This window comes from Suricata suricatta, chromosome 4 (genome assembly GCF_006229205.1).
Source record: "Suricata suricatta isolate VVHF042 chromosome 4, meerkat_22Aug2017_6uvM2_HiC, whole genome shotgun sequence".
Taxonomy (NCBI): domain Eukaryota; kingdom Metazoa; phylum Chordata; class Mammalia; order Carnivora; family Herpestidae; genus Suricata; species Suricata suricatta.
The window spans coordinates 150,480,085-150,503,984 of record NC_043703.1 but is presented as its reverse complement, the minus strand read 5'-3'; the positions used below and the strand labels follow the sequence as shown (position 1 = coordinate 150,503,984).

The 23,900-nt window shown below is 42.5% G+C and overlaps 2 protein-coding genes and 1 long non-coding RNA gene across 4 annotated transcripts in view; 1 reads left to right on the top strand and 2 right to left on the bottom strand.

Annotated features, from left to right (window-relative positions):
* Positions 1-2,005, bottom strand: part of WDR35 (WD repeat domain 35) — a 55,203-nt gene extending 53,198 nt beyond the window's left edge. For both annotated transcript variants that reach the window (XM_029938248.1, XM_029938249.1), the window contains exons 1-2: positions 1,900-2,005; positions 1,110-1,227 (exon numbers count right to left, since the gene is read on the bottom strand). In XM_029938248.1, coding sequence (XP_029794108.1) covers positions 1,110-1,227; positions 1,900-1,923 — 142 coding nt within the window. In that variant the 5' untranslated portion in view covers positions 1,924-2,005. The remainder of the gene's footprint in view (positions 1-1,109; positions 1,228-1,899) is intronic.
* An 89-nt stretch (positions 2,006-2,094) lies between these two features.
* LOC115290303 lies at positions 2,095-3,505 on the top strand. Its single transcript, XR_003908042.1, has 2 exons — positions 2,095-2,520; positions 3,327-3,505. It is a non-coding gene; the product is annotated as an uncharacterized LOC115290303 (long non-coding RNA).
* An 821-nt stretch (positions 3,506-4,326) lies between these two features.
* Positions 4,327-22,350, bottom strand: MATN3 (matrilin 3). The gene is made up of 8 exons (XM_029938570.1): positions 22,338-22,350; positions 21,131-21,697; positions 17,966-18,091; positions 17,087-17,212; positions 14,832-14,957; positions 11,103-11,228; positions 7,420-7,530; positions 4,327-5,090 (listed from the first exon to the last, which is right to left on the bottom strand). The coding sequence occupies exons 1-8, from the start codon at positions 22,348-22,350 to the stop codon at positions 5,056-5,058; spliced, it is 1,230 nt and encodes a 409-aa protein (XP_029794430.1). The 3' UTR covers positions 4,327-5,055.
* Between the last annotated feature and the right edge of the window lie 1,550 nt (positions 22,351-23,900).

Sequence of the window (23,900 nt, the reverse complement as noted above, 5' to 3'; positions counted from 1 at the left end):
GAAACTGGTTTTTACTACATTTTGCAGAATCTTATATTCATTCATTCATTCATTCATTCAATGATGTCTACATTGTGCTATGCACTGTGCAAGCTTCTGAATATAAAATATAAATAAAATAGTTAAGGCCTCTCCCCTAAGAAAGCTACTGAAGGGACAGATATTAAACACACACTCACCCACCCACATAAATATACATGCATATATGTAAAGTCATAAATTGAGAAAGTAAAGACATAAGAAGAGACCATAACAGAGGGAGACTGATTTAGACTGGAAGGGAGAGCCAAGGAAGGCTTTCTGGAGAAAGGAGGAGGAGGAGTCCAGGCTCAAAAGTAGCAAGTGCAAAGACACCAGAGGTCAAGTGTAGTGCCTCTGAATCCAAAATATAGTTTAGTTCAGCCCTTTATCTTACAGAAGAGTGAACTAAAGCCCAAAGATGTGCACCAACTTGCTGAAAGTCACCCGGTAGGCAGAGCTGAGGCTCCAACTCCAATCTCCTTATCTCCATCTCCAACTTAGACTGGGGACTGGCTAGCTCTCTCCATTCTACGGCACTAAGGAAATGCGAAACTGTTTGCTATGATTCCAGAGAACTAATAAAAGAGAAATCAAGCTGTAAACACAAGGAACTTATAAACAAAAATGTTTTCAAAAGTCTCATTTTCTGTTCTTGGGAACTAGGTAAATAATTAATAACATATATGATAAGAAGAGAGGATGATACCAGCCTGCAAATGTGACAAAATGTGAGATTCTGTGACCTTACTAAAATGCAAATTGTCATCATTTTTATTAGGTTCTACATAAGAGCACGATAAACAGACATAGCACAAGGCAATATACTGACTTAGTTGTCATTCTTCATTCTTTCTCATTCCCATCAATAGCTTGGGTAAAAGTCACTTGATATTTACATTTGATATTCTCTGAACTTTACTGCAAATAAAATACTCTATAAAAACAGCACTAAATGTTTGGAGTTTTGTTTGTTTTTCATTTTAAAAGGAGAATTGCATGGTGACAAATACCAAGAGCAAATCTCCCTGAACAAATGATACCAGGCCATTTTCCACCCAGTTCAAACATCTGGGCTTGCATGCATTTACCTGTCGGTGTCTCTAATTTCAAAACTTTCAGCAATCCGTCTTCACCACCACACGCTATGAATCCTTGGTCCTTGTTCCAAGACACACATTTCAGGTTTACGTTATTGGAAACGGCAACCTGAAAAACAACCACAGCCACTCTCACGGCTTTTCCTGAAGGGGTTGGAAAGTGAGGTACAGATGAAGGCTGCAGAAAATCCCAACAAGAAAAAACGGTCGGCCTCACAGAGCGTGTACTGTTCGGAAAATGGGCATGGCACGATCCCCTGAACTGCCCTGCGCCCTACCATTTTCGAAAAGGGAGGGGAGGTGCACCCAAGAGAAGGCCACTGACTGCACAGGTACCCAACGGGAGAGTCACCTGATGACATTTTAAAGGACGGAAGCGGGGAAGAGAGGTATAAATCCACACCATCGATACATATTCCGTTTCCACACATAACACTTAGGATACCCTTTTGTTACGACTTTTCTCTCACCGGCCAGCCCATGACAATCCAATGGACTTAAGTCACTTGGATCAACAACAGGTGAAGGAACGACAGGGAAGCACGCAGCGCTCTGTCCTGCTGGGGTCCCCAAAGAGACCCGGCCAGGGGCAGGAATGGGAAGAGGGCTGTCGGCTCCGCCGAGAATTATCTGGGACTCTGGACCCCGCAGGAGGAGGTACGAGGCTGGACTAGGCAGGAAGGTGGGAAGCGAGAAGGCGAAGGATGCGGGACAGGACGCGGGACTCGCCTGCAGGGCGCGAGAACGGAGAAGGAGCTGGGGCGCCAGCGGGAAAACTCACTTTCTTGGTCAAGTAAAAGAACATCCTGGGCACCCCGAGAGGACGAACCCAGCCGCCCAGGCCCGCCAAAGGAACCCGTTTTCTAAGCCTCCAGTCCCGAGGCTCTTAGAAGCGCCTGTTGCCCTGGCAACCACCGCCGCCCAGGCGCATCCGGGGCGCCGAGGGACACTTCCGGCGGCGGCGTCGCACCGCCACGCGTCGGTGCGCCTGCGCAGACATCGGGGTTTTTGGAGGAGACCGGGGTCGGAGCTTATGGTGGGGGCTGGTCGCTTTGTTTCTGGGTCATTTTGCCCCACGCCTGGGGGCCAGGTCGGTGACCCTCAGGCCCCGCCTCCACCTCAGCTGTCTTTTTTTCGAGCGGCTTAGAGGACAGGCCAAACCTCAGAAGGTCGCGGTGGAACTTGCCTGAGGTGTTAAAATCAACTCAGAAGCAACGGCGCCTGAGGTCGCAGTGATTGGGTATTTTGTAAACCCCAAAGTCCCAGCGTTGTGGAAAGTCATTTACTGTATTTGCTGGGCTGGCGCCGTCAGCCAAAATAAAGCGCCAACGTGCGTTTTTGGAGTCAGTAAACCTTACCTTATGCTTTTGGGGATCGGAGAACCCTCTGGCGCAATTTTGGGGTAGGAGATGGTGTTTATTCTGTTTTAGAACTTCTTAACAGCTTATTTAAGCTGTTGCTGCAGCCCAGTGGTACATGTAAGGGAATGTGGAAGAGCTTTGGGCCATTGCGGCATATAATTGCCATTTGGGCATAGCCTTCCACTGTTGAATAATTAAGGTCAATGTTTGATCTCTGGCCAGAGATCGACTGTTCTGCATTCTCTTCTTTTTCTACCTTAATTCTTCCTTCAATTCTCCCTTGTCCTTTTTGAATGCTTGGAGAGTTACAAAGCACAGCAATTTGGGCACAGGCTAGAAACTCCCATGAAATTACTTAGTCTAACCCATTTTTTTTTAATTTATATCTGATTTTCTTTTTTACCATATTCTGCAGCCACTGCTGTTGAGTTGTATGGTCTAGAATGTACTTTATGCAGCAGCAACAGTTAATTTCCCCATCTAGTCGTTCCCAATTTCAGGCAAATAATGCTCAGATCCTTTGAAGAGAGTCTGTCGCCTCACCCATCACATTCAAGAATTGACAATGGTCGTAGGGCCTTTCCTCTCCAATCTGAATCCCAGCTAAAATTAAATTTTCCTTGGATACCAAACGTCTACTATGGTGCCCCGATTCTAAGCAAATCCATATGCTTTCTGCCTCCAAGGCCGTTTTATACATCTCCTGATGTTCCTAGCCTCTCGGCCAATTGGGCCTAGCCAAATGTACAAATCAGGTCTCCCTGAGAAATTCTTTCCAAACTTAGCCGCCCTCCAATCCCATTCAGACAATATATTTGCTTTCAAATGTGTGTATCTGTTTTTTCAGCATCAAGCTAAAATCTGAAGAAACCTTGTCACCTCTGCACAAGCCCCCTATACTGGACTCATGAAGTGAATCAGAGCCATCATCTGAGCCAGGAGATTCCCATCAATGGTCAAGGTTAAGAGATGATTAGTTGAAACTGGTTGTTGATGGTCATACTCTTGAAAAATCATCTCTTTAAATACTTTCCTCTAGTGCTTGCATATGACTTCTCAATTATTTCTTCTATAGCACCATGTCTCTATGATATATTAATAGATATTACAGATTCTGTGTTGAAATAAGTTTGGAAAATAATACTGCTCTAAGTCACCTCCTTTCAAAAATGTTGAGAAATAACAATGTATGTTTTATATAACATATACTGCCTTGATGTATTTATTATTTTTCATTTCTTTTAAAAGTTCTGTTTTAGATTTTTGACTGATTTGGGGGTTACATCTGTAGGTTATATTTCTTTTTCAGGTGCTTATGTTAATGTACCTTTATTATTTTATCCAAATTTAGATAATTTTGTTTTATTCTCTTTCCCATAACAGTCTCAATTAAAGCCTATTTAACTTGAACTTACGTTTTTAACCTTAAAAGTTATGAGATTAAATTATAGGAAGAGTTACAACATTATGTCCTTTGATAAGAAACTGTTATATATTCAAAATAATTGTTAATTCAGTTTAACTCAAGGAAATATGTTAATAGACAAAATTGATATGGGTCACTAGAAAAAATCATGACAATAATATATATATTAACTTTTCATTATACTAAAGACAATACAAATCAAAAAAAATTGAGTAGTACACAATTTAAAGGACTTTTTATTATACTAAAGACAATACAAATCAAAAAAAATTGAGTAGTACACAATTTAAAGGACTGTTTTCTCTAAAAACTATAAGCTTTCAAGCTGAGAAAAAACATATATCAAATATGTTAGTGAAGAAAAGTTAGTCTTATCACTAATATTATATTTAAAAAGAAAACATTAGTTTTTGTTACTTGTTAGAGTGATATTAGAAATATATAGTTTTATTGATTGGATCCTAAAGTAAAACAGTAAAGATAATGTAGGATTTTTTTGTCCTTGGTAGAAAGTTATAATACTTTTAATTCAAAACTAAAATCTTTAGTTACATGTTTCTTATAATGTTTCATGTAATGTTCACTTGATCTATTTTTAGATATGTGTATTACAGCCCCCTGATCACAGCTTCAGTAATACTCTAGCAGAAAAAAGAGCAAAAAACAGTGTTAAACAGTGAAATGATATTCACCTCAATTTAATTATATGAACTTTTTTATGTGTAAATACTCCATACAATTTACACTCTGAGTAATAAGTCTGGTTTATTACTACTATCAAAAGAAAATAGTCAAAAGTTCCCATTGTATGTATGGTTATCTTAGTAACATAAACATTTAAAAACTAAATGGCCCAAGTGGTAAATAAAGAAATGTTAAACTTTTCATTCCATTTCCTATCAATCATTTCACAGTCATAGCTTAGAGACACTAAAGTTTGCTCATAAAGATGTGAATGTTTATTTCCTTAAAAAAATGATACTGACTCTCTAGAAGATCCTCATGCTATTTATTTACTCAGTAATATTCAAGCACGTGCAATGGCAAATTATTAGCAGGAACACTGAAGTATGCAAAAGTACAAAACACACCAAGCTGTCCCCGTATCCAGGTGAAAATTTTGAGTAATTTAACGATGTATTTGTCCAGATTAATTTGCTTGCAGCTTCCCTAAAATGTCATCAAGTAGCTAGTTGTTAAGGCCAATGCCTTTTATTTTTAAATACCAGAAGACATAAACACACTTTGAAACACTTCAGTGTAAGATAAACGAGAAAAATTACATCTACTGTCAATAAAGAAAAAGAGTGAAATTATTTTCTCAGCAAAATCTAATTTAACCTAAAACTAAGAAGTTTTGTTCTTTAGAGGCATGTTAGAAAGCAGTGATCTTCAGGGGCCGCCTGGGTGGTTCAGTGGTTAAGTGTCCAACCAACTTTGGCTCAGATCATGATCTCGTGGTTTGTGGGTTCAAGCCCTGCATCAGGTTCTGTGCTGACAGCTCAGAGCCTGGAGCCTGCTTCAGATTCTGTATCTCCCTCTCTCTCTGCCCCTCCCCCACTGTCTGTCTGTCTGTCTGTCTGTCTCTCTCAAAAATAAATAAACATTTAAAAAAAAAAAGGCAGTGGTCTTCAGAGATGATACAGAGAAGTTGTCTTCAAACATTTTTGCTCCCATCCCCGAAAATAATTTTGACAAATAAGGGGTGCCTTGTGCATATTTAAATTAGATGAAAATTTTCATCATAAATTATAGTTACAAAATATGCAATTTCTGCCATATTATAAATACTGATTTGTTTTTGCTTTAAAACAATTTTTTTATGTCTTTATTTTATTTTGAGAGAGAGAGAGACAGAGAGTGGGGAGGAACAGACTCTGAACACAGGCTCCAGTCTCTCAGCTGTCAGCACAGAGCCCGACGTGGGGCTCGAACCCATAGACTGATATCATGACTTAAGCTGAAGTTGGACACTTAACTGACTGAGCTACCCAGGTTTCCTAAATGTTGATTTTTTTTAAGTAAAATCTAAATTAGTCTTCCAAATGTCCTATATAATATTAATACCATACTAAATCGAAACCTACTATCATTCTTCTAAAATAAAATATTTAAAGGAATTTGTATTTCCTTGACCTTGTATTTACTTTCTACTTTCTCCACAAAATTTTATTCTACTTTGAATCTTGGGAATATTTTCTTGATCATTATTAACACTTCTTTGAAGTAACTTAAACAACAAGCAAATACACATCGATATTGAAATTACCTTTAAATTAATTTTCTTTGACCATAGGGCCCCTAGTATTTTTTTTTTAATTTTTTAACATTGATTTATTATTGAGAAACAGAGAGGGACAGCGCATGAACAGGGGAAGGGCAGAGAGAAAAGGAGACACAGAATCCAAAGCAGGCTCCAGGCTCTGAGTTGTCAGCAAAGAGCCCGACACAGGGCTTGAACCCAGAAACTGTAAGATCATGACTTGAGCTGAAGTCGGATGCTTCACTGACTGAGCCACCCAGGCACCCCAAGGCCCCCAGTATTTTTAATCATCTGGCGTGAGATATCATTACAACTAATAGAAGCACATAATTGATCAAACAACAATAAATTACAAATTTCGACATAAAATTACTAAAAATGAAAAATGAAAGGCAAAATTTAATTGAAAAATATCTCTTAATGGAATAAATTGGGGGAGTGGTGTTTATGAAGCCTTGATTTAAAACTGTTGAACTGTCCCTTTGTTTGGCTCTGGAGATTTTACTTTTCTAAGAAATTCCCCTTAGAAGATTGAGGCTAGGTAAGAGATATGCCTTCCTTATGAAGTTAGGAGAACACCGCTGTGAAGTGAGAAATAGGAACAGAGAATGCCAACTGACCCCCTGTAGCATTTTAGGCAGGTCAACTTAAGGATTTACAAAAGGATTTTTGTAAAACTTTCTGTGCACCCCCCCCCCCCATGTCCCTATCACAATTTAAATAACCATTCTTCTAAGGCCCCTAGGGACAGTGTTGTTAACTTGAGCTGTCTAAGAAAAAGTACTTTTCTTGAATTACTCCTTTGGATAAAGGACTAATTTTCACAGTTTCTTAGATGGTACCATGTTACATTCTGAAATCTGCTTTTGACCACTTGGCTAGCCAGCGTATGTGCTATCTGAGCTAACGCCTCCCTAGTCAGCTAACTCATCCCACACATGCACAGATTCTGAACTCAGAGAGCCCTATTAAGAGATCCTGCTCCATCTGTTAATAAAAACTCAATTAGCATATACTACTGGAAAAGCACTAGAGGAACAAATAGGCAGCAAACTCCTAACTGGGCAAAACAGTCTATTAAAATATTTTAAAAGAACTCTAAAAAAAAAAAATAAACACTGCATTACTATTGCTCATCTTAAAATGTAATGAATAGGGCCCTTATCCTGTGGAACATCCTAAAATGTTTGGCTCAGTTGTACTACCTAGGATGGCTTAAAGCAGAAGCAGAAAACCTTCCAGAAAGGATATGTTTGGCGTTCAGTCTCTGCAGATATGAGTTGACCTTATCCTGGAATGCCAGAGTGGCCTCACATCCACAAGCGTCGTCTGTGGAGATGAGTCTCCGTGCTTCTTGAATGGCTGATGACGACAGTGTACAAAATGTTACAGCTAATTAGAAATCATAGCAACTCAGGAAATCTACAATTCAATACTTCCATTAAGACTTACCGAAATGCATTTTCCAGGAGGTAAAAGGGTATAAGCACACAGAAAGAGAAAATACTTTGGAATGCTAATGTCACAGAAGAAACTGGATTAGATATTGGGAAGTGCTTACAGTTGCCAAAGCTGGGTGTTGGTTATATGAGAGTTTGTTATATTCTCTATACTTTTGTGATTGTTGGAAACTTTCTGTGAGAGGAAGTAAAACTTTAAAAAGTTGACATAGGCAGAAGTCAAAAATACAGAGCTAAGATAATCTTATTATGATATTGTATCCTTATTAGGAAATGAAAATGAAGAAAACAGTTCTCTCTTTGGCCAAAATATTCAAGGATTAAAACTAGGTAATTCCTGATTTCCTATACAGACTATTATTCTATTGAATGGTCTGAATTGAGAGTTCTAATTCTTACCCATAAATACTTTGGAACTGAAAAATTCAGGTTTGTATCAATATGTAAGCAAAGAACCTGGGAGAACTATAATGCTAACTTCTAGTTCTTTCTGAAATACAGTGAGGCAGCTAGCTATTCCTACTCACTATCATAGCCCCTAAAGTTGCCTAAAGTAAGAATAACTTCCCAGGTCTGAAGACTGATATACAGTCTTCCAGTTGAGTAGTACCATGGCCTGAGGACAGAGAGTCCCACATTTTTCCCACATTCCCCCCCAATATTCTCAAAGCATATTGAGAGGTAAGGGGACCATAAATTCACTTGATTAAATAGAATCTACCTACCTGTCCAAATCCTGCTGACTTTTAGGGATAGCCAGCCCAAATCAGTCAGTCAGTAAGCCAGAAAGTATCTACTGAAATTAAGTGCATGTCCATCGTCCTTGTACAGGGCATATAGTTGGCACTTAGAATACTTCCGCAGTGTTATCTTGCCCGATAGACTGTAAGCTCTATGAGGGCAGGGGCTAAGTGGGGTATTCTAATTAAAACCCTTCACAGAAAATTTAAAACTGAGATGTACCACAATTGAAAGTTGAGAGATGGATCAATCCACAATAGCATCAAAATAAATAAATAAATAAATAATAAATAAATAAATAAATAAATAAATAAAATTTTTAGGAAAAAATTTAACAAAAGAAGTACGAAACTTATACACTGCAAACTACAAAGCATTGCTTTGTCGCCTGTTCCTTCCTCAGGACCCAACAGAGGACTAGATATGAGTAGCTCCATGAATATTTGCAGAGAAAATCTGTGAATGTCTAGACAAAGGAGATCAGGACCTCACCTGTCATAAATTATACTGGAACCCCCATCTTCCAGGAGAAGAAAAAATGCCCAAGACTGATTTTTCTGAGGATTAAACACCTGAATAGGATGACAGTACCCTGACATAAGACAATTCTAGAAGCAAGCTGCTCCCTACTATCCTCACCCTCCCCAAGAAGCTAATCCATCCATACTCCAAATAAAGAAGTAATTACCACGTAACCGTCAGGGGCTGTGGAAGAAACTAGGAATACAGACATTTACTACCGTTGAGGGTTGGAGTTCACAGTCTGCAGGAGCATAAACATACAAGTCCCAGACTCGGACTTTTCTCCCCAAATCTGCTTCACCCTCACCCTCAGTCTTCCTAGCCTCAACAAAGATACCCCATGCTCCTCCCAGCTGCTCAGGCTGATGGGAAAATCATCCTTATTCCTCTCCCGTCTTGTTCCCTGGTTCCTGTTTATATTCTGCTTCTGAAAAGTATCCGGAATCAGCTTGCTTCTGTCACCACTGTCACCCTCCTCACCCAAACCGGGACCACTGCATCAGCCTCTGGCTGGTCCCGCCTTCTGCTCTCTGTCCCCTCCAATCCACACAGCAGCTAGGGTGACTTGTGAAAATATAAACAGAATCATGCCTCTCCGTTGCTTAAAACTCTCCAGTGACGTCCCATTTCCCATAGAATAAAATATAAACTCCTTTTCCTCACCCACTGGATCAGCATGACTGGGCTCCTGCCTCCGTCTCCCAGCTGGCACCGTGCTTCTCCTGGCTGGTCACGCCTCCCTCACACTGGCCCCTGTCCTCTCCTCTCCCACCAAAGCCACCACCGCACAGACCTGGGTGGCATTGCTCTCCCTCCGTCTGCCAGCAACCCAATCCCAACAACCCAATCCCAACCTAACTAGTGCTGATGCTTGGGTATCAGATGTCACTTCCTCATCCAGGGGCTCCCCCAACCCACACTGTCTCAAGGACCCTGTTCTTTACCCACGGTTCTTATTTCATTTATAAACTGTTACTTCCTTGTCTTTTCCCCTTAAACTGTTATCGAAGACCATACGTGTTATGTTCACAATTATATACCTAGTGCCTAGAACATAGTAGGCGCTCTATTTACCAACTGGACAAAGTAATGGTTGAAGGAACACACAAGTAACCCCAACATAAGGCATCCTGTGCTGAAAGAGGACAGGGGTCAATGGAAGGAGAAGGGGTAGAATTAAACTAGGCCTGGAAATTAAATAATGAAACAAAAAAACACTCCTTTGCAGAATTCGATTCACACAAAGTAATTTAGAAAATACTTATGCAAGTAGCAAAACATTGAAAATAAACACATAATAAAGCTACTGCACAAATTAAAATACTATGAATACTGTTGCAGAGACCTCCTTCAGTAAAAATATAAACATAGTGTAGAAGGTATTTCCAACACATAAAACACCATTTATATCCAGAGATGTGAAGAGTTCCTTTGACTCAGTAAGAAAAATACAAATAACACGATAGAAAAATAAGGGCATAAACAGCATTTCCCAATAAAAACTGAAATGACCAAGAAATCCAGGAAGAGGTGCTTAGGCTCTCTAGTAACCAGGAAATGAAAAAAATAAAGACCCCAGGGAGATACTTTTTTTGCAATGACTAGATTGGCAAAAATTTAATGCAACAAAACCAAATGTTGGCAAGGATGCGGTTCTTGGATTTTGACAAGCAAAAGCGGCGAGGGAAGGGGGTCCCAGCAAAGGGTGGAAATGGAGGCAGGACATGTTTCCGGAATATTCACGTGGTAGAGCACAGGACGGGAAAGGAGTGAATCGGGGGACAAAGGGAATGACCTGGTGAAGAGGAGAGGTCACCAGGGGCGGGGAGAGAAAGGACCAGCCCTGAGCTTCACTCTGGGATGATTAAGTGCCACAGATGGAGTGTGGGACGGGCTGCACAATAGGAATGCACTTAGGGCCACTTAACTATACTTTTGAAACACCTTACAAATGTTTAAAATGTGGAATTGTATGTTGTGTGTCTTACCACCACCACAGCAGAAACTCCAACTTAGGAAGAGACTTTGATTAGAAAGAAAAACAAAGAGAGAGGGAGGACCCAAGAGGGAGAATGGTTTTGTTCTGCAGGGAACTGGGGGCCCCTGGAGGATTCGGGCAGGAGGAACACTGAGGACTGTGCTTCAGACTTGGGGAGGAAGGCTTCCTCCGGGAGATTCTCCTTCCAAATGACTCCAAGGGCCGGTCCTCACCTGAGCACGTCCTCCTGTCCTTGTTCAAGGTGTAGCCGGCATAACAGTCGCAGTGATAGGCCGCCGGCCCGTCGTCCACGCAGACGTGCTGGCAGCCGTGAGAGCCCAGAGCACACTTGCTGAGAACTGCCCACGCGCGGCAGGGAAGAAAATATTCCCAAGTTAGAGCAGGAAACCAAACGCAGATTCCAGCGACAAAAGCTTCGGTCTGGTGGCAACAGATGCTGAGGATGAACCCTTCAGTTCTCAGCAACGAATCTCGCACTTCTCAGGAGAAAGCCTGTTTACCTTTTCCACATGTCACATCCCTCCAGCCTCGCCCTTTCCTGGCTCCCCGCTTTTCCTTTCCATCTCGCAGATGTCTCGGGGCTGCCTTCTCTCTTTCCTGGGACTGCACTGACTTTGATTGTAGCCCAGACCTTACCCTGGGCTTTTCCTGATGACCACAAACACCTCCAACACCTCCAGCCACACGCGGATCATCTTCACCATCACCAAAAATAACGCATTAGCGACCCACTTGTGCATGGAGCTAAATTTGGTGCTGTGTGGACCACAGGCTTACCCTTAAAAGCGTACAAAGTGGGAAAGGGACGCCCGGGGGGCTGAGTCAGTTGAGCATTCGGCTCTTCGTTTAGGCTCAGGTCGTGATCTCACAGTTTTTAAGTTTGAGCCCCGCATCAGGCTCTGCAAGGACAGGCTCTGCTTGGGATTTCTCTCTCCTTCTCTCTCTGCCCCTCCCTGGCTTGCTCCCCCCACCCCGCCTCCAAAAATAAATAAACATTAAAAAAAGAAAGAGTGTACAAAGTGGGAGAGAAAACACCAACCTGTGCACAGATGCACATGTACACAAACAGCTAGCAGTAACAGTGATGATGGTGAGGAGATGTGTATGTTTGGATAGCAAGGCATTTATTATCTGTCACAGCAAATATATTACAAGGAGGGAGAGGGTTTGCCCAGATTTGAGTGGAGAGCAGACAAGTGCTATGCTTGTCGGTCCCATGTCCAGACTGCCCCAACACAAATAAAAACAGCAGGTTTTCCTTAATAAACCCAGAAAGTCTTCCACAGAAACACAGGTGCTTCGTCCACTGCCACAGGGGACCAACCTAATTGGTTTGTCCCCCTCTAACTCTTAAGTGTCCCTCCACACTCAGGAAACTTCCATGGCTCACTATTGCCTATAAAAGAGCTTTGAGGCACCTGGGTGGCTTAGTCGGTTAAATGTCCAACTTTGGCTCAGGTCATAATCTCACCATTCATGAGTTCGAGCCCCATGTTGGGCTCTGTGCTGCCAGCTCAGAGTCTGGAGCCTGATTCAGCGTCTGTGTCCCCCTCTCTCTCTGTCCCTCCCCTGCTCACACTGACTCTCTGTCTCTCAAAAATAAATAAAACACATTAAAAAATAAAAATAAAAATAAAAATAAATTTTTAAACATTTTTAAATTAAAAAAGTAAACAAAAAGAGAAAGGAAGAGAATCAGAAAAAGAATAAGTTAATACCAAAAAAAATTTTAATAAAAACAATTTAAAAAATAAAATATATAAATACTAACGTTCCACAATCTGGCCTGGCTCTTCTCTCCAGCTTTGCTATCCTGTGTTACCTGTGCAACCATGAAACAGGAAGGCTTGTGTTTGAGAGCATGTGTAACCACCAGAGCAAGTACCTGGGTTCAAGTCTTCACGCTGCTGCCCACTAACTGAGCGCCCATGGCCAAGTCATGCACCCTGCCTGTGCCTCGGTTTCCTCAAAAGTTGCTCACAGCGAATGCCTACAACCATGTACAGCATACAGTAGATACTGAAAAATGATGGATACTGTGACCTGGGAGTATTGATTGCCTGGAGTCATCTGCCTTGACTGAACATGTTTTTCGATTTTTTTTTAAATGTTTCCCTTTATTCCATAATATCTGTTAGTTTCCTTTTTCAAGGTCCTCAGTGTTCCTGGTGGCTTAAAGTACCAAGTAGGATATCTGTAACCAGTTTGGGAAGTGCAGCCATGGGGCCTCTCCACCTGAACGGACTTAGTCTTACCTGCCTAGCAAACCAACACAAGCCCTTGGCCATCTGGCTCACCAGCCCTCTGTCTAAACTTTCACCATCCTCAAGGCTCACCTCCTGCCCTACCCGCTCCACGCCCTCCTCCAAGCAGCCTGCCTCCCCAGTGTCCACAGCCCTTGGTTACCATCTTTCCCTCTCCCTAAGAATCTCTGCTTTCTCAAGGTGTTGGCTCTCTTGGTGCCCAGCCTATAAATTGCTCAGAGACACAAATGCGCTTCTTTACATCCCCACAGCACTTGTACGGTCCAGGAAAAATAGGTGCTCAGTACTCTTTAATCGATTCCTTTTGTTTTCTTTTTTTTTTAAGTAGGTTGGATGCCCAGTGTGGAGCTCAACATGGTGCTTGAACTCATGACCCTGATATCAAGACCTGAGTGGAGACGAAAAAATCAGACACTTAAGTGACTGAGCCACCCAGGCACTCCTGGTTTTTCTTACTTTTTTTTTTAAGTTTATTTATTTTGAGAGAAGAGAGAGAGAGAGAGAACAGAGAAGGAAAGAGGCAGAGAGAAGGGGACAGAAGATCTGAAGCAGGCTCCGTGCTGACAGCAGAGAGCCCAACACGGACCTCAAACTCACAAGCAAGTGAGATTATGACCTGAGCTGAAGTTGGATGCTTAACTAACTCAGCCACCCAGGTACCCCTCTTTTTTTTCTTTTTAAGGAAGTGGTGAGTTGCCATTTCCCTTCTTCTCTCTTAAAAAGGCCACATAATCTCTCTCCTCAAGGGACAGGAACGTATACATAATAATCTTTGTAAAAAGTTTGAATATGCCAAAATTAAACACCACCTTGAGAGGCATGGATTTCTCTTAGAAAGTGCTTTTACATTACAAATGCTACCCTGTTCTGCCAGTGACTTTAAATCAAATTAATGAGGATTGGCCAAGTCATAAGGCTCAGATTCACTGAAGATTGATCATCTAGAAACTGTCAGGGAACAACTTACCTCAAACTTACTGGAAGACCTGTGTGGGTCTAATTTAGTCATTGACAAAGTCTCCTTTACTAAAAGAATCCAGCTTTAAGATCGGCGCTACAGAAAAGTTCCTGGCCAAGTTTTAATTGGAAAAAGATCAGTTCAGCCTATCACACCAAATAGTTACTGTCCAACTGACTTCTGCTAGAGTTCCCATTTTCTTTACAAGTCCCCAGTGTACCGAGCTATAAAATTTTCCTGGATAAGGACCCTACATTCAATTAGCTTTTCTCATCTCCCCCACTCCCCACCCATTTCTGAAGTGAGCTATATTTGCAAAATCAAGTGAGCTCACTGCTGTCTGAGCAATGTGTGCGTCTGTCTGTAAGTACAGTAGAAGGTCTAAAGTCCGATTCTTTAAACTGTCTTTAAGAATCTCTCAGGGGCACCTGGGTGGCTCAGTTGATTAAGCATCTGGCTTCGGCTCAGGTCATGATCTCATGGTTTGAGGGTTCGAGCCTCCATGTCGGGCTCTGTGCTGATGGCTAGCTCAGAGCCTGGAGCCTGCTTCAGATTCTGTATCTCCCTCTGTCTCTGGCCCTCCCCTGCTAGCGCTCTCTTTGTCTCTCAAAAAATAAAAAAAAATTTAAAAAAAAGAATCTCTCGCTATGTGAATTGCAAGTTGGCTTCACTGTCATATAAAGAGCCAATGACGGAAGAATTTGCTCACTGGACCTTACCGGAACACGTTTTATTATCTGCGTTCAGAGTGTAACCTTCATAGCATTCACAGTGATGGGACCAACCTCCGTCATTCACACAAATGTGCTGACAGCCATGTGTACCAAAAGCACATTGATCTTGAGCTGCCAAACAAAAGTCCAGGAGGAGAAAAATTAACATTAGAAAAGTCTTTTATTACCCACATATAGAAATCTTCTTACTTGCACCTAGAAATAATATGAGGCAAACCTATTAGAAAGTTTCCACAGCCACCAATACCATTGGTTCATGCTGGAAGCAAGCTGAGTTCAACAAAATCCTACACACAGTGTTTATTCCTCATCTTTCCCCCACTGCTTTTCAAAGTCATCAAGACTGAGTTTTTATAATCTAAGTATCTCATAACTACTGTCTAAAGCTTTCCTTTGGGGCTTATTGTATTTATGCTGAATCAGAGGGGTACCCGCAATTATGTGGCTAATTACACTAGTTCAGAAAGACATCAAACTTGAAACTGAAGGAACTGTAATCCAGCTGTCTCCTGTTATAAGTGAGAAAGCTGAGGGGCACCTGGGTGGCTCAGTCGGTTAAGCGTCCGACTTCAGCTCAGGTCATGATCTTACAGTTCATGGGCTGGAGCCCCACATCAGGCTCTGTGCTGACAGCTCAGAGCCTAGATCCTGCTTCAGTTTTTGTGTCTCTGTCTCTCTCTGCTCCTCTCCTGCTCTCCCTCCTTGGTCTCTCTCTCAAAAGTAAACAAACATTTTTTAAAAAGTAATAAGTAAGGAAGCTGAATCCAAAAGAAACCAACTGATTCAGAAAAGCATCAGAACTCAAGACCCAAACTGTCACTCAGTGCACTTTTCTCTACACAGACAAGATACTTTTCAACAACTTTTTAAAAAGTTTTCAGTTTGAAATCATCACAAGGCATATAAAAAATTTCCAAAAATAATACAAAAATCCTGTATTTCACCCATCTCCCCAAATGTTAGCATCCCAAATAACCATAGTACAATCATCAAAACCCAGAGGATACAGAAGTGCTGATGCATAGGGGCACATGTACCCCAATGTTCAAAGCGGCACTTTCTACAATAGCCAAATCATAGAAAGAGCCTAAATGTCCATCACCTGATAAATGGATCAAGAAGATGTGGTATGTATACACAATGGAGTATTACATGGCAATGAGAAAGAATTAAATATGGCCATTTGTAGGAAAGTGGATGGACCTTGAGGGTGTCATGCTAAGTAAAATAAGTCAGGCATAGGAGGACAGATACCATATGTTTGCACTCATAGGTCTAACAGGAGAAACCTAACAGGCGACTATAGGGAAAGAAAGGGGGAAAGAGAGCTGGGGAGAGTGAGGGACACAAATCATGAAAGACTATTGAATACTGAAAACGAACCATGGAAGGAAGGGGGAGGGGGAGGAAGGGAACGGGATGCTGGTCATGGTGGGGGGCACTTGTGGGGAGAAGCACTGGGTGTATTATGGAAACCAATTTGAAAATAAACTATTAAAAAAAACTGGGAAATTAATGCTGACACAATACTATTAACCAACCTCCAGACCTCATTCAAATTTTGCCATTTGTTCCAGCACTAATGTCCTTTTTCTGGTCCAGGATCCAATCTAGGACCCACATTGCATTTCATTGTCACATGCCCTTAGTCCTTTCCTATCTGGGGCATTTCCTCACTCTTTGTCTTTCATGACCTTGACACCTCTGAGAAGCCATGGAAAATTACTTTGTAGAATGCCTCCAAATTTAGGTTGGTTGGAAATTTCCTCATGATTCTGGGTGCTTAGCAAGAATACAACAGGGGTACTATGGTTCCCTCAGGACATCATGTCAGGAGATGCATGATGCCACCGCTGGTCATTACTGGAGGTGTTCACTCCGACCACTCGGCTCAGGTGGTGGCTGCCAGGCTTCTCTATGAAGTAACTGTTTATCCCATGGTAGGTAGTAGATACCTCGTGGAGTGTTCTTTGATTTTCACCTACTAAACTATCTTTAGTTCAGTAGGAAAGCACTGATAGGGCTCGGTACAGACATGGAAATGAACAACACACTCATACATGTGAGCCATGATACATACATGTTGTCATTTCTGACTTGTCTAATAAACCTCAGAAGTGGGAAAAGCCCAAGAGAGAAGAATCAACCAAGCACCATATCAACATGACCTACCCCTCCAACACCAGCTGGGGAGGCACACAGATAGGGAGGTAGCAAAGTAAACCCTCCTCCCCACTTACCTGAACATGTCTTCTTATCTTTATTCAAGGTATAGCCTTCATAGCACTCACAGTGATAAGAGCCAGTTCTGTCGTTCACACAGATGTGCTCACAGTTATGCGTGTTAAGAGCACACTTATTGATAGCTATCAAAAGATGATCCAGACAAATGTAAACACACAGAAAACATGGTAAATTAATTATGAGCCACTACACACACACCACACACACACACACGCACTCCTACTGAAACGAGGCAGCTTAGCACAATGGGAAGACGAACGGACAGGAGGCTGGGAACTGACGTCCTGTGTTAGCTCTTTCACTAACAGACCCTATGACATGGGTAAGTCTTCTTCCCCTATTGTGTCTCAATTTCATCATCTATAAAATGAATACATTGAATTAAATAATCTCCAAGTTTCCTTCCTCTCAAAAATTTTTTCTAGGATTAAAAAAAAATTGACCTATTTCCCATCTTCATCAACTATATTTGAATATTCATACACCAAATGAGTGAGAATCTCTCCAAACTTTCTTCTGTGTCTGAATTCAATGAGCAGCTTTGGTTGCAGGGATGAAGGGGCAGTTTGTATTTAATTAAGTAAAATCCAGGAAAAGTTCCAAATCCTCAAAAGTACCAAAACTGTTGGCCCCCTTCCTTCCTAACCCATTTCCCTACTAACCCTTTTCTCTAAAACTAATAATAAGTGCTATAAATAAGCCAATTTATGTATTACCTCACATTTCTCCAACAATTTTGGAAGAAAAACGCAGATAAGCAACAGTAAGCCAACCAAAAGTCAGGAGAAAAGCATAAGACCAGTCCAAACCCAAACCCTAGAGAGTAGGTCCCCAGGAAAGTTGCAGTCAGACACCATCCCCTGAGCAAGCCTCACCTGAACATGTCTTCATATCGGCGTTCAGGGAATATCCTTGGCTACACTCACAGTGGTGCCGGCCTTCCCCGTCACTGACGCACACATGCTGGCACTGGTGTGTGCCAAGAGCACATGGGTCCAGAGCTGTGCACAGGAAGTTTACAATAGTCAGTATCGACACGTAAGAAACATTCCCGATAACTCTTCCATGTCAGAGAGGCATCACTCTCTGGGTTCCTCTCCAATTGTAGTTCACTATAACAATTGGCTATTTGTTTTTGGTCTCTGTTCTTCCACTAATAATGTTACGAATTTAAAATTACAGATTTTGTTGTCAACTTTCTCAAAGAGAAAGGAAATCTTGAATTGGGAGCCGAAGTCACGCACTTACATGGGTCAGGTCTTCAATTTATCCACCTGTTCAGGAAAAAGACTTTTACTTTCCAACTTCAAGACACAGGGAGAACTACAGTGTGCTTCTCGAAGGTCTGTGAGCTAGCTGGCCTGTGGCAGCCAGGATCTGGTTTCCAAGGGCTCTGTCATTTGTGTCAAAACAGAAGCCGCAGGCAGGGATCCCTCTGGCCCTGGAACTCACTCACTCCTGGGCGGTGATACATACTTGAACATGCAAACAGTGGAGGGCAATGCCTGTAACTGCCTTCTGAATGCTCAGGATGGCGCTTGAGCCCAAACGCTCACGTGTGAAACTTCAGGGCCCCTAACATCTGCAAGGAGAATAAACTCACACGCTCGATGCAAGCAGGTGAAAAGAAAAGAAAGACCAGAATAAATCAGATTCCGTTAGGTAAACTGCATACCCATCTTTTCACTCCTGGACTTATTTATATCTTACTGGATTTATTTTCCCTAGTGACATGCTTTGAAGAAGAATCTGTGAATTTAGTCATTTCTGAGAAACCAAGAAGGTCTGTTGGAGGAGGCTGGCATCCCTGGGCAGGTAACCCAGCCTCGACTGCTTTGGCAACAGGTCAAGGCTAACATCTGCCCAAGAAGGGCCTTTTCATGGAATGCTCTTTCCAACCCGTTGACTGCAACAAGCTGTCCCTCAGTCTACTTTTCCATAGAGAGGAGATTTCCCCCCCAGAACAAGCAGGCCTTTTGTACCCGAAGGAAAAGATTGCCACTCACCACTTGCTACTTTATGGCCTTCAAGCCCAACCCCAGGTGCTAGCTGTGAGACCCAACTCTGCCACAGACCAGCACTCACCCACAAGCACAGGGGGTTTTCCTGGGAGAAAGAAAGCCATGTTCTCTTGAGAAACCAATGAATGCTAAGTAGATGCCACCAAAGCCAAGGACAGCTTGTAAAGGCCCAGTGTCTTGGGACAGGAAAGACAAGGGGCCACCGGCCAGGTCTGGTTGAGATGAGGCCAAACTTTGCTCCAGACCAAGACTTCACCTCCCATTTCCTGACAACCTGGTGATTGCTGAGCTCCACATTAATGCTGATGTAAAAACTCCTTGAAATTTGCAATTATAATTATTGATTCACTTGTTTGCCTCATCACCACACCTAAACTATTGCTTGATAGAAGGGAAGGAATACCTTTATCTTCATACCATCAGTGATTAATTAATGCATATCGAATAAAGAGATGGGGAATAGATTACATAGCAAAAGGTATCTACATTTTAAAATTCGCCTGAACTAGGGACACCACAGCAAAAGGGAACTATGTTTTAAAATTCACCTAGTTGGTTAAACGTCCAACTCTTGATTTCGGCTCAGGTCATGATCTCATGGTTTGTGAGACTGAGCCCCATGTGGGGCTCTGCCCTGACAGCACAGAGTCTATTTTAGATTCTCTTTCCACCCTTCCCCTGTTCATGCACATGCGCACGCACACACGGACACACACACACACACACACACACACACACACGTGCACTCTCTCAAAATAAATTTAACAACTAAAAATAAAAAATTTAAAAATAAAATAAAATTTACCTAAACTAAAACTCTGCACATACCTGTTTCGGTAACACCATGGAAAGCTTTGAAAGACTATATCTCTAAATGATTTTAAAAAATAAAGCATGAATATAGACACACTGCTGGATAGATTGATAGAAACTTAAAAATAAAAAATTATGAGTCTCACACATTTATAGTTCTGATCAAGGACTAAAAGTTAAGCCCAGCCTTAAAGGCTTTAATTCATATTCATGGATCTGGCTGATCTATGCTAAAAATTCCAATTAAATTATGTTCAGAGGTGCTTGGGTGGTTCAGTTGGTCGAGCATCCAACTTCAGCTCAGGTCATGATCTCACGGTTCATGAGTTTGAGCCCTGCGTCAGACTCTGTGCTGACAGCTCAGAGCTTGGAGCCTGCTTCAGATTCTGCGTCTCCATCTCTCTCTGCCCCTCCCCTGCTCATGCTCATGCTCTGTCTCCGTCTCTGTCTCTCTCCCAAAAAAATAAATTAACATTTTAAAAAAATTTTAAATGAACATGCCCACATTCAAACCTCATCCTAAAGGGAAAAAGACAGAAGACAATAACAATGATTTTTTTTTAATCTGCTTCTTGCTACCTCACAAGGAAGCTGAAATCCCAGCCTCCCTTGTTCCTGATCCTGTCCCTCCACGAAGAATCATCAGAGGAAGAGCAGACTCTGAGAATTAGTGCATCTCGGGAAGAAGCCCTCACTGCCAGTTACACTGGAAAGCAGGCCAGCTGATTCCTCCACGGGCAGACAGACAGATGCTGCTCCCAGCTTCTACAGGAAAACAAGCAGAGTTCTGTGGCATCCAAAGATGGTAAAGCTAAACAAAATATCTGGGGAAAATGGAGTTGTGGGCAGAGGGGAGAAGAGAGGTGTCTTGAGTTTTTTATTTTTATTTTTATCCTCCCCCATCAGGGAACAGCAGGATCATTTATCCTGGATATTTCCAGACCTTCACATTTCTAATGCAAACATGAAGATTTTATGAGCAAACCAAGTTATATATAAAGCAACTCTATATTCCTAAACCAAAGTGTGTTACATTGGTTAAAAAAAAACATACACACACACACACACACACACACACACAAAAAGCACTGCTTATGTTTCAATTTTCCATAAAGTTTCCACCAAAAAAAAAGAATAAATCTTTTATTTCTTTGGATACACAATGTCTGAATATAACACCCTTTCTGGTTGGGAGCAAAGACTTACCACAAAAGGTCTTCTGGAATCTAGAGGAAAGTTTCTCAATGACCCCATAGGTCTCCACGTAGAAAACGTGCTCATCTAGGGGTTCACTGGCGATCATCTTGAGGGACTCCATGTCTGCCCGGTCCACGCCCACAGCATAGAGCTCAATACCAGACGCCCGGGCCCGGGCGGCCACCTCATTCACCTGGTCCTGAGGCCTCCCATCTGTCACGATGATGGCCACCTTCGGGATGTTGGACGTGGGCCCCCGAGCTCCTGCCTCCACCGTGAAGGCCTTATCCATCGCTGTCTGGATAGCCAGGCCTGACATGGTGCCCGTAGACAAGGGTGTGATCTGGGCCACAGCCCGCTTCAGCGATTGCTTATCTGAGTGGGTCTGGAGGTGGAACTCAATCTTCACGGTGCTAGCATAGTTCACCACCGCCACCCGTGTGTCCGCCGCCCCAATGTCCAGCGTGTCAATTATCTGGGAGACAAAGGTTTTCACCTTGGTGAACTCCAGGGGCCGCACACTGCGAGAACTATCGATGATAAACACCAAGTCCAAGGGCTTGCTCTTGCAAACACCTGCAAAGAAGAGTGTGGGAAAACACGCATGGCGAAACAATGATCTGATCCCAATCAGCAATGGGGTCATCCTCACACCCAGAGAGCCCTGGGGCTGGGACCCCACTGGCTGCTATATTCCAGCCAAGACCATCCCCCCTTTAGATATGAAAAACTCCAAGGCCTTCCAAATTCCCTACTGAGAATTCACATCAAGGGGTGAAGTGTTTCCAAATATCTCCCCCACAGGCTGGCTGAACCCCAAATTTCACCTAGAACCTCATCTCCCTGCTTCAAGTTTTGCTCCCAAGGTTCCTCTTGACTTCCAGGAATGAATGGATTCCAGATCTTTCTTGGGCACCTTGGCCATGTGCCAATGGGACAGTGTCCCCAAGTGGTGTGAAAGGTGAACTCTAGACAGCCTACCTGCACGCTGTCCTGCCCAGGTCTCACAGACACGTCAGGCAATGGTGCAGTTTGAGGCAAACACACTGCTGCTTGTCTGGGGGTTTCCTTCTCCTACTCCACTGGCAAGGAAAAACCGCCCCAGGGTAGCCCTCAATGCCCCCTCCTTCGTACCATTCATCAGGTTTAGTGAACTCTGGGGCCCCACAAGCCTGAGAGCCTCAAAGTGGGAAGAAGAATGACAAATTAATCTGACCCATGTCCACCATGCTTCCAACTCTGTGCACGTATCTGGTTTTCGGAAGCAGAGACGGCCACTGGTCTCTGTCCTCTGCCCCCACCAACCTCTTGTGGTCACACCCTTTCACGTTTTTCATCTACCAGATTCTTTCCTGAGGGCCTCCCACGTATTAAGCCCTGGGGCTCTGGCAGCTAAGGAGCCTGAATCTTTCCTACTGAAAATACCAAGCAAGCTGCAGTAACACCACAAATCTTTGTTTCCATCTCTGCTTTCTTCTCCTTCTCCACCAATGTCATTCTACACTCCTCCCTCTCCCAGCCACCAGGATCAAGTCATAAAGACCAGGTATTAAACATATTTTTCAAATCATTCCTCCTCCTCTACACACACACACACACACACACACACACACACACACACACACCACTTATTGAACACACCAAGTCCTAAATGGAAATGTAACTGATGCTTGAGCATGAAGCACCAGCCGGGCTCTCTCCTTTCCGAACAGAGGGCTGGGATGTGATTCTACTGCAAGAAGGCAATTGACACAGTGACCAAGGGTGAAAGATGGACTCAAAACAAACTCCTAGGCAAGATGGTTTGTGACCAAAAAAGCCTGATCTGGATCAGGAATGATGCATCTATACAGTTTTCTTCTAAAAACTGAAAATTATCCCCTGGGTTTTCAGCTTTCTGGGGGTACTCAATTAAGAAAATAAACCACACCTTTCTTTCAAGAACATTTTAGAGATCTCAGGGTGCCAGCACAATAACCCTGTGAATAAACTTCAGAGGTCCAGAGGTTGTTTTTATACCCATTTTACAGGTGAGAAGCCTGAGATTCAGGGAGATGGAAGAACCAGAAAACACCAGATCATGAGGGACTAGAGTCCAACTTTCCTGACTCCCAACCTAAAGGGGCTTTTCACTGCATGGCTTCCTTGCTCTGCAGCAATATTTTCCACCACAAAAAAAAAAAAAAAAAAAAAATCAACATTGTCTCATGTACCTAGTAAACATCCGGCTTGTTGTCTTTGAGTTACCACCCTGAAACATGCTATATGTCATGTATTTAGTTAAGTCAAAAGGAATTAAGTCTTTAAGAAAAAAAAACTCCAGAATTTCATTTTGTCCCTTGATTGCCATGCATCAGGAGCAAGGAAGAGGAATCATACTGAAAATCCTTCCTGGACATAGATATAGGTATTTTTGCATAAGTGGAGTAAAAGGATAAATACATGGTGAGCCCATATTTGACAATGATATCACACACACCCCAATGGTCTCCTTACTAATGTCAAGGTTGTATTCTTATAGTAAATAGGCATGATTTCTTCCTTCTCACATGGAATCCTGGATCAGAGGGATATGATGGGCAGAATCAGGCTCTCTCCCCGCCAAAAGTTGTCCATGCCCCAATCCCTGGAACCTGAAATATGGTACTTTATCTGGGGAAAAAGGCTTTGCAGATGTGATTAAGTAATTGACCATGAGAAGGGGAATTCATCCTGGATTATTGGGGTAGGTCTGATGTAATTACAGAGGCCCCTAAAAATGGAAGAGAGCAGCAGAGGA